The following is a 17,512-nucleotide window of genomic DNA, read 5'->3' as shown; positions in this document are numbered from 1 at the left end:
GCTTCCGATACTCCGGCCCGCTAATGATGTCCTCCCGATACTCCGGCCCGCTGTTGATGTCCTTCCGATACTCCGGCCCGCTGATGGCGCCTCCCGGGTCGATTTCCTTGACGAGGGCCAGGTCCGTCCTGATGTCGTCTAGGGTCCTCGCAGGTGTTTTCCCGACCGCACACTGGCTCTAGTGGTACCAGTTGTCCCCCTTTCCTTCTAGGCGGACGGCATGGGATGTCCTCTGGGTCACTCGGTAGGGGCCGGAAAACCTGGGGTTGAGCCACTTAGGCCTGATGACTTTCAGCCAGACGAACTCTGCTGTGTTGGCCTCGTGCTTCTCGGGTCCCCCTTTGGCGTCCGTAACCTGTGTGGAGAAACCTGATACCAAGCCCTTAAGTTGCCGGTAGTATGGTTTTGAACACATGACCTCTACTTCCTTTCCTACGCTCAAGGCTCCTGGGCCCGGGAATTGGTGGCCATGTGTCAGCTCAAATGGGGAGAAACCTGTCCCTCTGTTAATGGAGCTTCTGATTGACATGAGGGCTAGAGGCAAGGCATCTAGCCAGTTCATGCCTGTCTCTTCACATGCTTTGCTGAGTTTCTGTTTGATGTTCTGGTTCATTCTTTCTACCTTTCCCTGTGACTGTGGATGGTAGACTGCTCCAAAACTGTGTCTCAGTCCTAAGGACTGTTCTACTGTACGTAGGTCATGGTTCTTGAAATGGCTGCCATTGTCTGACCTCACTTTCCTAGGAAACCCATGTAGTGGAATGTAATGTGTGACTAGGAATTTGATCACTGAGTCTGCATCCTCTCTCCTGCATGGCATAGCTTCTGGCCAACCTGTGTATGCATCTACCACAACTAGTAAGTACCTGAACCCTCTTACTTTGTCAATCATGTCAGTGTAATCAATGATGATTTCTTCTCCTGCCATCTTAGGTAAAGGGAACTTTCCCTGGTGTGGTTTTACAGTAGCTCTGATGTTGTGGGTTAAGCAAATTACACATTCTTCCAGGTACTTAGCTATCATGTCCGGTAGGTAAGGGTGCCACCAGTGAGTCAGGTGTCTGCTCATCTGAGTTTTACTGCAATGTGTTGGGCCGTGTGCTTCTTTAAGCATTGATCTTACCCATCCTGGGGGTATCACTGGTCTCCCATCTGGGGAGTACCATATCCCGTCTTTGTCGGTAGCTCCTCTGTCTAACCATACTGTTTTATCTTGAGTCGACCCTGCTGCTTGAGCTTCTTTGAGAGTATCATCTGTTACTGCGGGCAGTAAGTCAGCAGATTTTGCAACAAGCATTTGAAACCAGGGTGTATACCCTGCTTTGGCTTTAGCTGCTTTGTCTGCTACATTGTTACCCCAAGTCAAGTAGTTGTCTGCCGTGCTGTGACCTTTACACTTGAGTAAAGCTAGCTTGTTGGGTAACATTACTGCTTCTGCAAGCCTTTTGATCTCTTTCTCGTGTTTGATGGGGGTATTGGTGGATGTTACAAATCCTGCTCTCATCCACTGGCGCATTTCCACATGTATGACACCATGAACATATGCTGAGTCAGTATAGATGTTTACATATTTTTCTTTTGATAGCTCTAATGCTGCAATGACTCCCATTACTTCTGCCAACTGTGCTGAGACTTTCCCTGTTACTTTTCCTGCTGCTCTTTCCTCAAACTGTCCCTCAGCTGTTTGACCTACCGTAGGCCGCTTGGAGCCCGTTAGTGGGGTCTCTGAAACAACAGCCGTCTGTGAACAGGTTTTCTGCATGTGGCATAGGCTCGTCTCTGAGATCTATTCTTATCTTCACATCCTGGATGATTCTTTCCTCACACCTATGGGGTTCTCCGCTAACCATGGTGTCTGCGCTGTTAACTCCTTCATGTGTGTAGGTGATGTGTGCTTTTGTCAGAGTTTTCTCTAACCTGGTCTGTCTGGTGGAAGTCATTGTGAATGCACTTGAGTTCACAAAAGAGACAATGCTATGTGTTGTCAGTACTGTCAATGGGTGTCTCATCACAATGTGTGAAATCTTGTTCAAGATACCTGCTGCATGTCTCGTGCATGGAGGTTCTCTGGTCTCCACTCTGTCCAGTGTGATACTAATGTACATCAGTATTGACCTACATCCCCCCTTTTTCTGAAATAGAATACCATTTACTGTGTTTTCACTTTCAGAAATATCAAGGAAAAATGGCAATGCATAGGATGCAGCGGCGAGAGAGGTGACCTGGGACATGGATTGTTTGAGAGAAATGAACGCAGCTTCTGCAGCTTGTGTCCAGTTCAGTGTGGCAGTGAGATTGCGCTAGCCTTTTTCATTGATCAGTGTTCTGAGTTCAGCTGTTCTTGGGTTATACTCTGGGATGTAGTGTCTGCTGTAGCCTGTGAGACCCAGAAAAGATAGCATGTCTTTGACTGTCTTGGGTTTGGGGTGGTTTAAAATGTGTTCCTGATGTGCTGCTGACATGCCTGTACCTGCTGGAGAGATTACTCTGCCCAAAAATGTCACCTCTTTACGGGTGCATTGTAGCTTTTTCTTAGAGACCTTGAAAAAGAACATGTGTGTGTGTTAGTGAGGGGAAGTGTATGTGTGTGTGTGTGTGTGCATGCTGATAAGCGGAGGCGTATGTGTGTGTGTTGCTGATATCTGGGTCAAGGAGTTTATGTGTGTGTGCTGGAGACAGGGGGTGTATGTGTGTGTGTTGGCGATATCTGCCTTATGGAGTTGTAGGTAAGAAGGTTTATATATATAAGATTACTTCAAAACAGTCCCAAATAATACATGTTCACTTCAATACAGTTCAAGATAATACCTGTTTACTTTAATACAGTTTAGAACAATATCTGGGTGCTTTAGTATCCACAGAGACCCCAGATGGCAGGAAGAGCTTTGTGATGTCCAGAGCACTATTTATAAAATACTCATTCAGAGAGCTGGCCAACACTGCAGGGTCTTTTTATCAGAGCATCATTGATTTTTTATTCAAGAACATTATTTTCCTGTTTGGTTTGTTTACCTAATAGTTTATTTAAGATTTGCCAAACGTTTTTACCGTTACCTTTCGCACCTTCAATTCTATTGATGAAAAAGTTAGCTTTGGCCTGTCTTATTGTTAGTGTTACCTTGTTACGAGCATGAGTGCATTTCTGTCTGTCAGTGGATAGTCCGGATTTCAAGCTCTGCTTTAATAGGTGGTCTCCAGATTTCATTAGATTCCTGCACTGTAGATTCAGCCGGGGAAGATGATGTTCCTTCCTGTCCCTAAGGCACCCTCTCCTTGAGAAGGAAGACTTTGTATCATTAATTTGAGATATAAACAGATCACTGTTTTCACCAATGTCTTCAGAGGAGAGAGTGTCCCCCCAATCAATCATTTTCACTGCATCCATAAAACGTTGTTGCAGGTTTTTGGGGATGAAGCGAGAACCGAAGGCAGGGGTTTTAGATGTGGCCATAAACCTTTTTTTGTGAGTTTCCTGGCAAAAAGAACAAGATTATGGTCAGAAAGACCAGTCAGGAAGTTGTAGGTTTTAACTATTCTGTCAGTTTTGTTTGTAAATAATAAATCTATCATATCATATTTGTTGATGACAACAGTAAATAATGAGTCCTGCAGCATTCTGCATACTAATGTGTGTGTTTGAAGTTGATGAAGAGGAAATACAAACACCTCCTCACTTTATGGCAGCAATTGTATTTCCTCAACAACGCATTTGTCAAAGTTAATTAGTGATGTTCGTGTGAATGTAGCAGAGCGTCTCCCTGTTCCTGCTCCACTGCCTCCTCAGAAACATCCTCCTCTGAGACTCACCCTGCTTTAAAACAAGAGAAACACATTTGGTGGTTTTAGCTCGGACCTGGAAGTGTGTGTGTTGTTCTTTCACACTTTAATAGTGTTCTGGAAAGAGAGGGGACTTTTTAATTATTTTTCAATTGGCTTATTCATACGGAAGACAAACGTTGCTATACTACAATTAAAAAAATTATTTAGCAGTATCATATTTGTATTCCTGAATGTGTAAGCAGTTTGTTTTGAATACTAAAATATGATTACAACTCAATTATACTAAAATCTTGGTGAAACCTGTCTTTCAAAGGATGCACACCAGCTGGAGATGATTATAGTTTGTATTTAAGTTTGGAGAATTTCAATTTCAGATCAAATTTAGCTTCACACAAATTGAACTCAAACCAAAATGTCTCAAATTATGAAGGACAAACCTGCCAAAAATAATAAAGTCTTGATAAGTAAATGAATATGCAATTATATGTACCAAAATAATAATAACAACAACTTATGTAGGCCCTAATTAATCAATACAAAAAATATATATTTTATTTTTGTTTTGTATACTTAGTTCATATTTCTGCTTTATTTATTTATTTGACTCTGTATTACTTTTCTTTTCAATGTGTTTTTAAGTATTCTTATTAACTTTTACATGTATTTTTAAATTCAGGTATTAAAGTCTCCAGACAGTTCAAAATAAATACAAAAAAAAAATAAGAAAATCATGAAATGGATCTAGAATATATTAAAGAAAATGTTGCCGACTGGACATTCAAAGGGAAAATAAACAAGAAAAATAAATATATCCATTATGAAAGGATAGAAAGCTGCTGACCTTTGGACACGTTTACCTCAAACGGCATCAAATCTCATTCTGATTCGCTTCATAAATAATATAAATATTTTCCTCTCGTGCTGAATGAATACATTTCCAGTGACGTTTGATGTTTCAAAGCTTATGTTTGTGTTCTCTGTTCTCTGCTTTGTTCCACACTGTCAGCCTCCACATGTAAAGTCTGTTTGTTCTGTTGAAGCTGCTGTCAGCTCTGTGGCTCTGAAGCACACACATGTTTACTGCTGTACAACCTGCTCTGTTTCCTCTCCTTATTTCCTGATTCCTATCTCCTTGTATCCAGTTTTTGTTGCTTTTTTTTTTTTTCGTTTCCTCTCTTGTTACCTGTTTATTTGTCTGTTTCCTCTCCTCTCTTTTGTTTCCTGTTTTGTGTTTCCTCTCTTCTTTTGTGTCCCGTTTCCTCTCTCCTCTCCTATTTCTTGTTTCATCTCCGTATATCCTCTTATATATATACTTGTTCCCTCTCTCCTTGTTTCCTCTCCTGTTTCCTTTTGTCCTTGGAAAACCTCTTAATCCATATTGTTTTCTCTCTTTAAGATTGTCACTTCTCACTTGTTTCCTCTGCTGTTTTTTCTGTGTGTTTACTTTCCTATTCCCTCTCTTGTTTCCTCTCATCTCTTTGTTTTCCTCTGTCCTCTCCATGTCTTCTCTCCTATTTTCTCTCTTCTTTTTGTCGCCTCTCTCCTCTCCTGTTTCCTCTCTTAATTCCTGTCTTGTTTCTGCCCATTACTGTTTCCTTGTTTCCTTTCTCCCTTTTCCTCTTCTGTTCCCCCTCTCTTCTTTTCTAAAATCTTCGTTACATTTTCCTTTTCTCTCCTTGTTTCCTCCTCTGTTTCCTCTCCTCTCTTGTGTTTCATTGTTCCATATATTTGTCTCTCTTGTTTTCTCTTAATTCTTGTCTCCTTGTTTCCTCTCTTCTCTGCTTGTTTCCTCTTGTCTCCTTGTTTGAACCTTCCTGTGTCCTTGCTTCCTTTCCTCCGCAGGTTGACAGTGTGTGACGAGGATAAGTTGACTCATAATGAGTTGATCGGAGAGTCCCGGGTGCCTCTGAAACGTGTGAAACCCGACCAGACGAAACATTTCCACACCTGCCTGGAGCACCCGCCTCCGGTAAACACACACACGCACACACACCCATACCTAATCTAACCTGAATGGGGTCTCCTAAAGGAAATATGTGCAGGAATCAGTGAGAGATAACAACATTTGTTTTGTAACAGACCAGAGTGCTTTCAAAAAGCTTTGTAATTGGGTCACAAAGCGGTAGGGAAGGATTGAGTTAAAGATTCAAAAAAATATCGTTTTTGTTTGCATCTTTGTTTTTGGTGGCCAACTCCAATTTGGTTGGTCGCTGTCACCTTTTGGGTTTTTGGTTGCCGCCATCTTGGTTAAATGTGTCGCCAACGTGGTTTTTGTCCAATGCCATATTTTTTTCCGTAACCAGAAGTGACACAAAAGGTGGGACTAAGTCTAACCTAATTCTGAACATTAGGTAGACGATCAAAATTGTTACATTAACTTTAACGAAGTGATAACACAAACTAGAAAAGGTTAAGGTTGTAAGACTTAAACACAACAAAACGATGGTAATGACCTGTCAATCTCAAAGTTGCCCTGCCCTAAACCATATGATGCTTTATTGTCGATTGTACTTCAAACTGTACCTTTATTGACTAAATGAACATAATTTATTGAAGAAGACTTAAAACTAAATACTAGTACCATAAACTAATCAGGTTACTGTTTACTAAGGTAATAAATCAGTAGGAGTGCCATTTTCACATAGTCTTCTTTCTTTGGATAATAGAGAGAATAAGTCTAGTTGGCAGCTCATAGAGTTTTATTGTGAACTACAAACTGTTATGATAGAAATATATACAGCACATAGAAACTGCCGGATGTTAACTTGCAAATGTTGGGAAATGTCCACTGTTAGAATAAGCTGCGTTTATAAGCATTAAAGCCGATGTGGACAATAGTTTAAAATGGTTTGGCAGATTTGGAGTGGTTTGGGGGGTTCTTGAGGAGTACAATACAATACAGCTTTATTTATAGAGCACTTTAAACCTCCAGACCAAAGTGCTGTGCAGTCAAATAAACAAAACAAAACATACAAAAAAATAATACAGCACAGCTCACACACCATAAAACAAGTACAAGTAAAAACAATAGACAATTTAAAAGCAATAAAAGCAACGCTCTAAAATATGTTAATATGCTAAGGAGAAGAGGTGGGTTTTAAGAAGCGATTTAAAAGCAGGCAGTGTGGAGGCCTGTCTGATGTGCAGGGACAGATCGTTCCACAGTGTAGGAGGAGCCTGTCTGATGTGCAGGGGCAGATCGTTCCACAGTGTGGGAGGAGCCTGTCTGATGTGCAGGGGAAGATCGTTCCACAGTGTGGGAGGAGCCTGTCTGATGTGCAGGGGCAGATCGTTCCACAGTGTGGGAGGAGCCTGTCTGATGTGCAGGGGCAGATCGTTCCACAGTGTGGGAGGAGCCTGTCTGATATGCAGGGGCAGATCGTTCCACAGTGTGGGAGAAGCCTGTCTGATGTGCAGGGCAGATCGTTCCACAGTGAGGGAGCCTGTCTGATGTGCAGGGCAGATTGTTCCACAGTGTGGGAGCCTGTCTGATGTGCATGGGCAGATCGTTCCACAGTGTGGGAGCCTGTCTGATGTGCAGGGGCAGATCGTTCCACAGTGTGGGAGCCACTACAGAGAAGCAACGGTCCCCTCTGAGCTTTGACTTGGTTCTGGGCACATTCAGGAGCAGTTGATCAGCTGACCTGAGAGGGCGGGTGGGCATGTAAGGGTGTAGCAGCTCAGAAAGATATGGTGGGGTCATGCCATTTAGGGATTTAAAAGTAAATAAAAGGATTTTGAAATGAATCCTAAAATATATTGGCAGCCAGTGGAGCGAAGCCAAAATGGGGGAAATGTGGTCATATTTCCGTGTGCCAGTTAAAAGCCTTGCTGCGGCATTTTGCACCATCTGCATGACGTTTATAAATACATGTCCCGGTGGGCTGATTTTGATACATTTTGCATCGATTTTGAAGTTTTAGGGGACTAATTTTGATCATTTTGATTGGAAAGAGTGCTTATTTATTTGAAATAAAATGCATCCAGTGGTCGCATCCCTACTCATGGTAGTCAAAATCAGCCCACTGGGAGTACAAATATGGCCACTTTCTGGTTGGAACTGTACCCATACTGTTAGGATCTGTCTGTGTTGTAGTTTTGTATGTCTGGTTAGGGGTATTTTCATCCTTGGATATTGTCTGGTCCTTCTTCCTGTGTTTTTCCTCCCGTCGTTAGTTTCCCTGGTGTGTCTAGTTGTCTGATTATTTTCACCTGTGGTCCTTGTGTTTCTCCTCCCCTGCCCGGCTGTGTCTCGTCTTGTGATTACCCCTTCCTGTATTTAGTCTTGTTTCTTCCTGTGTTCAGTGTCGGTTCGTCTTGTGTTGTGAGTAAACTGCGGTGAGTGTGCGTGTTCTGTCTCTGAATATTGTAGCCTTGAAATAAAGGAATTATTTTGTCACTTAAATCTGCATTTGGGTCTTGCTTCCTGCACACCGTAACATTACGAACCGACCAACAATGGACCCAGCGGATTTTAATTTTGATTTGGACTTGTTATCCCTAGAGTACACTCTTCAGTGTCATTATGCTGAATGGAGTAGAACCTTGGCTAAAAGGGACAAAGAGGCTGTCCTCAAAAAGGCACAAATGGAGGTGGACAACATGCCATGGTTGAGAGGCTCATTGCCTGAGTTTCTCAGAGTTTTCTCACGCATCCCTGAGTGCCAGTCTGTCACGGTGTGTGAAGCAGGTAGGACCCAAATGCAGATTAAAGTTAAAGTTCCTTTATTTCAAGGCTAGGTGATAACACAGACAGAACAGAACACTCACCGACGAACTAGTCATGACAAAAGACGAACCGACAAAGACAAACAGAAAAACCAGAACTTAAATACACACAAGACTAATCACAGAAACAAGACACAGGTGAGGAGGGAGGAGAAAACACAGGGACACCAGGTGAACACAATCGGGTAAATTAGACACACCAGGGAAACTAACGACCGGGAACCACAGACAGATTTAAACAAGACACAACGCAGACAGAAACAGGCAAGACAGGAAGTGAAGACCTTTCAACATGAAACAAGACAAGACAAGACAAAACACCATAAAGACAGATCGTGACACAGTCTCCATTCTCTGACCCTTTCTTGGGATCCCGCCTGGCGTTTGGAGGTCCACGGAGCCTCCAAAATACTTCTAAAAGACGCAAGGTCAGGAAGCCAGCTCGTACTCAGGTACCGGTCCTAGCAGCCATGGTTCCGGCTCCAGAGCCGGCCCATACAGCCATGTTTCCGGCTTCAGAACGGGATCTTACAGCCATGTTTCCGGCTCCAGAACCGGACCTTACAGCCATGTTTCCGGCTTCAGAACCGGACCTTACACCCATGTTTCCGGCTTCAGAACCGGACCTTACAGCCATGATTCTGGCTTCAATTCCGGCTCCAGAGCCGGCCTATACAGCCATGTTTCCGGCTTCAGAACTGGATCATACAGCCATATTTCCGGCCATGGTTCCAGACCTAGTACAGTCCCCAGCAGCCATGGTTTCAGCCCCAGTTCTGGCCCGAGCAGCCATGGCCCGGCCCCAGTCCCGGCCCCAGCTGCCACAGTCCCCTCTCCAGTCCCCTCTCGAGTCCCTCCTCTAGCCCCTCCTCTAGTCTCTCCTCCAGTCCCCTCTCGAGTCCCCTCTCGAGTTCCCTCCTCTAGTCCCTCCTTTAGTCCCTCCTCTAGTCCCTTCTTTAGTCCCTCCTCTAGTCCCTCCTCTAGTCCCCCCTCAAGTCCCCTCTCTAGTTCCCCTCTCGAGTTCCCTTCTCTAGTTCCTCCTCTAGTCCCTCCTCTAGTCCCTCCTCTAGTCCCTCCTCTAGTCTCTCCTCTAGTCCCCTCTGGAGTCCCCTCTCCAGTCCCCTCTCGAGTTCCCTCCTCTAGTCCCTCCTTTAGTCCCTCCTCTAGTCCCTCCTTTAGTCCCTCCTCTAGTCCCTCCTCTAGTCCCTCCTCGAGTCCCCTCTCTAGTTCCCCTCTCAAGTCCCCTCTCGAGTTCCCTTCTCTAGTTCCTCCTCTAGTCCCTCCTCTAGTCCCCTCTGGAGTCCCCTCTCGAGTTCCCTCCTCTAGTCCCTCCTTTAGTCCCTCCTCGAGTCCCCTCTCTAGGTCCCCTCTCAAGTCCCCTCTCGAGTTCCCTTCTCTAGTCCCTCCTCTAGTCCCTCCTCTAGTCTCTCCTCTAGTCCCCTCTGGAGTCCCCTCTCTAGTTCCCCTCTCGAGTCTGCTCTCGAGTCCCCTCTCGAGTTCCCCTTTGGTTCCCCTCTCGAGTTCCCCCTTGGTTCCCCTCTCGAGTCTCCTCTCGAGTCTCCTCTCGAGTCCCTACTTGAGTCACGTCTCAAGTCCCTACCCAATGTCCTGGTCCGTTGGAGGTTCCGCGGGGGGTCCTGCCAACTCCATATCTGTCTCGTTGGAGGTCCCGCCGTCTACTCTCCTGCCGGGGGTCCTGCCAATTCCATGTCCAGTCCCGTTGGAGGTCCCGCGGACTGCTCTCCTGCCGGGGGTCCTGCCAGCCCTGTGTGCTGTCCCGTTGGGGGTCCCGCCGACTGCCCTTCTGCCGGGGGTCCTGCCAACCCTGTGTCCTGTCCTGTTGGAGGTCCCGCCAAACTTCTCTCCTGCCGGGGGGTCCTGCCAACCCTGTGTACTGTCCCGTTGGGGGTCCCGCCGACTGCCCTTCTGCCGGGGGTCCTGTCAACCCTGTGTCCTGTCCTGTTGGAGGTTCCGCCGACTGCTCTCCTGCTGGGGGTCCTGCCAATCCTGTGTCCTGTCCCGTTGGGGGTCCCACCGACTGCCCTCCTGGCGGGGTCCTGCCAACTCCTGGTCCTCTTCCGTGGGGGATCCTGCCGAGGCCTGTCCCACCAGCGCCGGTTCCTGTCCGGCCGACACCGGGTTCTGCCCGGCCTCCTGAGAGCCGCGGTCTTCGCCCTCGAGCCCGGCCCCCTGAGAGCCGCGGTCTTTGCCCTCGAGCCCGGCCCCCTGAGAGCCGCGGTCTTCGCCCTCGAGCCCAGCCCCCTGAGAGCCGCGGTCTTCGCCCTCGAGCCCTGCCCGCTGAGTGCCGCGGTCCTCGCCCTCGGGCCCGGCCCCCTGACTCTTCCTGCCACTGCCTTCGCCCCTCCATAACCCCCTTTTCAAGCTCTGCCTTGCCCCTGGGCTGTCAGCCCAAGCCCGTCCTCCAGACCCCCTCCACCCACCCTGTTGGCCCTAGTTTTGTGTCCCTCCTCCGGTCCCCCTCCGCCCGTCCTGGTGGCCTGGTGGTGTGTCCCTCCTCCGGGGACCCCCTCCACCCACCCTGCTTGTGGTTTTGGACTTTTTGTGGTTTTGTTTTGGGACGTCTGGGATCCATCCCTTGAGGGGGGGGTACTGTTAGGATCTGTCTGTGTTGTAGTTTTGTATGTCTGGTTATGGGTATTTTCATCCTTGGATATTGTCTGGTCCTTCTTCCTGTGTTTTTCCTCCCGTCGTTAGTTTCCCTGGTGTGTCTAGTTGTCTGATTGTTTTCACCTGTGGTCCTTGTGTTTCTCCTCCCCTGCCCGGCTGTGTCTCGTCTTGTGATTACCCCTTCCTGTATTTAGTCTTGTCTCTTCCTGTGTTCAGTGGCGGTTCGTCTTGTGTTGTGAGTAAACTGCGGTGAGTGTTCTGTTCTTTCTCTGAATATTGTAGCCTTGAAATAAAGGAATTATTTTGTCACTTAAATCTGCATTTGGGTCCTGCTTCCTGCACACCATAACACGTAGTATACATTTCTAAAATAAAACTTTTGCTGGTACTAAACATTGCCGGGTTCAAAGTGCTGGCAAGACTAAATGCAGGTTTAAGGCACTTGTGCATTGGCCTCACGTTAAAGGACACAACTTATTGTAGGTGACAATGCTGCAGACAATTGGTACTTAAAGGTCATCCCAGCTACTTCTTTTAAAAGTATTAATTGAGTTTTTCACATTGTGGTATTGGTCTCTACACAAAAGAAGAAGCGTCACTTTTCATTTACTTTCTTTCCAGCTCCCCTCTCCGACCACCATGGGTGAAGCCCTTCGAGGAATATCCTGCTACTTAAGAGAGGTAAGAGTCCATGTTTCTGTTTATATTTGGAAAAATCATTAAATAATAAAGAATATAATCGCTAAGGACAACGAATCGCTTGAAATATTTGAATCAAACCAATGAAGAGTGACAGTAAGCTGAGGTAAGGTAATGCTGAATTATTACATTGTTTAAATGTTCACATAGCTCGCATCTCTTATAACCCTGGAAAGGGAATTACAACTTTAGGTGCAAAAGTAAAATGGCTGGGCTGTCGATTTTCTAATTTGTGTGAAATTGTGCATTGAAACAATGTCAGCAAACAAAGTGTCCTTAAAGCAGTGGTCATTCCCCACTTTGAACACGTGGGCCTTTTCAAGCCCCACCTGTTCCTCATCGCTCCAATAAAATGGTAGGCCAAGCTTAAAAATGTCAAATGTATCATTCTATAACAGGGGTCTCCAACCTTTTTTAGGATGAGGGCTACTTTAAAAAAATAAAACAAGTCGTGAGCTACTTTTACTCCTCTTTCTTTGCAGTGTATATATTTAGCACATTTTAACATTATTCTATGAGGCATGTGGAACAGTGGGTTGTGTGTTGGTGTTTGGATTAGGGGGCCACAGGTTCAAACCCCACTGCAGTCAGCATATCGTTGTGTCCCTGGGCAAGACACTTCACCCCAAATTGCTCCTGTGGTGATTGCCCACAGTATTAAGTATGTAAGTTGCTTTGGATAAAAGTGTCTAAAAAAAACTATTTTAACCTGCTTTATTTGGGGGTGGACTTCACATCCTCTAGGGGGGTCCAGGGCCATTATCACATCTCTGCGCCCCACGAGTGGGGCGCGCCCCACACTTTGAGAAACGCTGCCTTAAAGGGTAATACAACTGCAATTAATTAGTTATGTTGGCCAGTCCTTGTAAACAGTCGAAATAAGTTTAAAATCAATCCTAAGAGTGGGTGCAGAGTTCTGAATTAATTGCTTTTCGATGGATTTTTCTTGGAGGAGTCAGTGTGAGAAAAAGTTTTTAGAGAGTACTTGTCCATGGACAAGTGAGTTTGGCAATTTACTTGTCCGAATACATTTTTCACTTGTCCAGAATGGACAAAAATTGGGGCCACTGGAATCTTCTTCTTCGTCATCGTATTTTACATTTTGCCACGGTTTTTACGACACCGCTAACGTAAGTGAGCGGTAAGATTTTACTGCATCACACATAGGGTTGGGTATCGTTTGGATTTGAACGATTCTGGTTCTGCTTTTCGATTCCGGTTATTTTCGGTTCTCAATTCCGGTTCTTTGAGAGGGTAAAAATAAGTCAAACTGGGAGAAAAATATATTTATGAAAAGATTAAGTCAAATCTGTATTCCTATTTACAAATCACTTCATACTGTTGAATTTCTTACGGTTATTGAATACAATTATATAAAAATAATCTCTGCATTGTTTAGTTAGTTCTAAGTGGTGCAGTTTGAGAATGTACAATTGGCCCAGTCTCCTCTGATGTTACACTGCAACCTGCCTGTGAGACAAAGTCCAACCACACATGTCCAACACATAGGACATAACCTAATAATAATAATAATAATAATGACACATTAGATGTATAGCCTCTAGGCCTAGCGCTTTTCTACAACTCAAATACGCTTACACATGTCCTGCAATACCAACCCAGTCTCATGGCATTTCGTGTTCACCAACACGATTTGTAATCTATTGATTCGTGTTCACCAACATGAATTTACCCTTTTTTTCGTGTTGCACAGCACGATTTTAAAAGCAATGTATTTCTACTGGTAATGACGCTCATGGAAGCACGGCATTCGTTTGTGTCGGCTGCCCTTAAAGGCAATGTGAGCGTCCATTCTCATTGGATAACGGAGAATTGTACACCCGGAAGTAAGTATTCCCCTTACTGTCGATTGATTTTACAGTGATATCTGCACTACTCATCGACTAAAAAACACCAGATTATCCTTGTTAATTACACAACATTGATTGGTTTAAATTGTGTGCAATGCTTTTGTATTTTTCCCCTTCGATTCGGAGAAACAAATATTTTTTCGGAGTAAAGGATAGCAGAAGACACTACACTACCCAGAATCCCCAGCTATCGTTTAGGACTACACCATGTGCTCTGTTTGACAAAGGGTTACCGAGCCTCGAACAGCACTTGAAATGGGATGGCACCACGGCAGACTGTCCAAAACTGTGTTGATACTGCAAGGAGACGTATTGTGTGAACATAAATGTAAGATGTTGTTTAATGGCTGATATATTTATGATCCACGTCACGTTTTCAGTTCCTCATGTTTGTCTAGAAGTCTTCTCATCAGGGCTCTATAAATACAGAACTACGGCAGATATGTAATATTGAATGCAGCCGAACCGTGTATTACAATGCCGTTATGTGATGACTTCCAAAGAGAAAAGCAAGCACACTCGGAATAAAGTATTATTTTTTTTTTTTTTAAATGTTTTCGGTCTGTTTCCGGTATTTGTTAATGACGATGTGCTGTGAGATGTGAGACTGGAATTGCACAGGGGAAAATAACGTAGGTTATCTTTAGATGCGGATTTTGTTAAACTAATATGTTTGCGCTGTGGACCAACACTATACATTGACGGGGGAAGGGGGGTAGCAATAAAGATAACACCATTAAACAGTTACACAACATAACAGAAATAATATCGATAGCAGCGTCCCTAGCAACCACCTTGGTAACAATGAAAACTTCCTGAAGTAATCTTCGTAATAACTAGCAAACTAAAGATCATGTACATCCACTGCACACATAATCTGAAATAACAACTCATATTTCTCGCATCAAATGACATCAAAACGCATTTTAATGGCCAAACTAACTTTAAAATAGGCATTTTCCACCGAGAATAAAACGAAGTTCGGCCATGTTTTTTTTTTCTGCAGGGAAGAAATTTGAAGATCACGTGACGTCAAACAGAGCACATGGTGTAGTCCAAACGATAGCTGGGATTCTGGGTAGTGTAGTGTCTTCTGCCATCCTTTACTCCGAAAAAATATTTGTTTTCTCCAAATCGAAGGGGAAAAAATACAAAAGCATTGCACACAATTTAAACCAATCAATGTTGTGTAATTAACAAGGATAATCTGGTGTTTTTTAGTCGATGAGTAGTGCAGATATCACTGTAAAATCAATCGACAGCAAGAGGAATACTTACTTCCGGGTGTACAATTATCCGTTATCCAATGAGAATGGACGCTCACATTGCCTTTAAGGGGCAGCCGACACAAACGAATGCCGTGCTTCCATGAGCGTCATTACCAGTAGAAATACATTGCCTTTTAAAATCGTGCTGTGCAACACGAAAAAAAGGGGAAATCGTGTTGGTGAACACGAATCAATAGATTAAAAATCGTGTTGGTGAACACGAAATGCCATGAGACTGGGTTGGCAATACACATGCTGCAGCTGCCCAGCTGCTCACTGTGTGTAAAAGTAAATAAATAGTATTTTCATTTCAATAATGTACTTTCTATACCCTGCTTCATAAACAATACTGACATCCCTGTGCTCCTCTGAGTCTGGGGGTCCGGGTTTGTGAGGAACAGCGCGAGGATACAGACAGGGAGGTTGCTTTACTTCATAAAGGAAATGGTGGTCAATATTAACAACATAGGAGTTAAAACGCTTAATAACCTTCATTATGTGTTAGAGAAAGAACATAAGAAAGTTTGACAAAGATGAGGCTGTTAATCGGGCAGCAGCTGTGTGTAGAGGGAGAGAGAGAGACGCTGAGCTGCACCATGCAGCGATCAGCTGATACGGAGCATAGAGAGAGCTGCAGTCCGCGGGGCTCGGCCTCGCCTCCTGTCCTCACAACTCTTATTAATCCCGATACCGGACAATTGTTATTTGTTCCTACTCGGAACCGTGTTTTGCTTCCCAACCCTGCCACTGTGCTACACTTCCCGCCCCGCCCCGTCTAACTGTACAGAAAGCGGCGAGATGCATTTCCTTAGGAATCGACAAGCAGAACCGAAACTAACACTTCTAAACGAACAATGGCGGACACGTACAATTTGCGAATGAGTTCTGCCTTTTGTAAACTGAATGTATCAATAATTTGTCAATAAATCAGGCCGAAAAACGTCACTTGTCCGCCGGACAAGTCAATTGAAAGATCTACTTGTCCGATATTGTAAATAACACGTCCCGGACGGTGGGACGTGTACTTTTTCGCACACTGGGAGTGCATTAATGTAATTAAATCTACTTGAAATAAATGCATGAACAATGTTTTGAGCATCTTGTTGAGAAATGAAAAGCGGACTTTGCATATATTTCAGAAATGAAAAAATAAACTGATTAGCCCGAGATGAAAACACCAGACAAAGGGCATTATGTTACAGATATCAACAGGTAACAACATGGCTTCTTTACAGATCTGAGCAGAGGTACTTCCCTCTGGTGTAACATTTGATGAGTGTATGGCTTAAACTCCTACATGTGCAACGGCAACTAATATTTACTCCTTTAGGTCTTGTGTCCACATAGCCTGTATTTCTGTTTGGTTTTTTACCGTTTGTAAAATAGAATCTGTGAGATAAATAGGAGAACGCATGAACAGAGCAAATGGTTACAGGCCTGGGAATGAACGCTGCACTGAGACGTTTTAATTATCATTCGTTTAATCTAATTCAGTGGTCACCAACCTTTTTAAGCCCAAAATCACCGACATCGGCCTAGGTGAAAGGCGAGATCTACCTATTTCAGAATTGAGTGAAAAAGACGGCCCAGACAGTGCTTCCAATTTGAGGCCTTTTATATAGGCTAATTGCATCTGAATTACTGTTACAATGAAGGCTCCATAATCAGCTCACGGCATATAGGCAGGGGTAAAGTGCTATTTGTTATGAGTGGGGGGCGGACCTCACCTCCTCTAGGTCCTCACCTCCTCTAGGGGGTTCCGGGTGGATGTTCCCCCGGGAAGTTTTTTTTTAAATATTGAAGTTGAAAGCATCAATCTGGTGCACTTTGAGAGCAACAAGAAGAGATCTATGGATACCTCTCTCAGTACCCATATGAAACAGAACTGTAAACAGATTTTCTTTTTCTTTATGGATATTTTACAAATCACTCCCCTTTTAAACTCTATTCTTGTTTTACTGCCATAGTATTTCATACCTGTTTTTCATTTATTCTCTTATTGTTTGTATAACTATAATGATCATATGAAGGTGTGCCGCGGAAATAATCTTTTGAATAATTTGTGACAAAACCGTTCTAAACACTCAAGAGTCCTTTGCTCACCTGAGCCCCTCAGTCTGACAGGAGAGGACTCTCCTTCAGCTGGGTGTGACTAAAGACCGAAGGGTGCCGGAGGGCATGCTGGATGGGGCTGGATGGGGCTGGATGGGGCTGGATGGGGCCGGATGGGGCCGGAGGGGCCGGAGGGCGCGCTGGATGGGGCCGGAGGGGGCCGGAGGGCGCCGGAGGGCGCCGAAGGGCGCCGAAGGGCGCTGGATGGGGCCGGAGGGCGCGCTGGATGGGGCCGGAGGGCGCCGGAGGGCGCCGGAGGGCGCGCTGGATGGGGCCGGAGGGGGCCGGAGGGGGCCGGAGGGCGCCGGAGGGCGCCGGATGGCGCTGGGTGGGACTGTTTTGCTGTGGGTCACGATGCAGGGTGATTACCTGTGCAGTGAGGGGAGGGCTCATGGACCCCAAGTGCCGATTACGTCCATCCAGCGC

General features: G+C 45.0%; 1 protein-coding gene across 2 annotated transcripts in view; it reads left to right on the top strand.

Moving 5' to 3' along the window:
* doc2a (double C2-like domains, alpha) overlaps positions 1-17,512 on the top strand; it is a 185,735-nt gene that overhangs the window by 128,351 nt on the left and 39,872 nt on the right. For both annotated transcript variants that reach the window (XM_034206677.1, XM_034206682.1), the window contains exons 6-7: positions 5,623-5,749; positions 11,758-11,817. In XM_034206677.1, coding sequence (XP_034062568.1) covers positions 5,623-5,749; positions 11,758-11,817 — 187 coding nt within the window. The remainder of the gene's footprint in view (positions 1-5,622; positions 5,750-11,757; positions 11,818-17,512) is intronic.

The sequence above is a fragment of the Gymnodraco acuticeps genome, unplaced genomic scaffold (assembly GCF_902827175.1).
Source record: "Gymnodraco acuticeps unplaced genomic scaffold, fGymAcu1.1, whole genome shotgun sequence".
NCBI lineage: Eukaryota > Metazoa > Chordata > Actinopteri > Perciformes > Bathydraconidae > Gymnodraco > Gymnodraco acuticeps.
The sequence above is the reverse complement of the archived record's forward strand: the minus strand, read 5'-3'. Positions and strand labels throughout refer to the sequence as shown.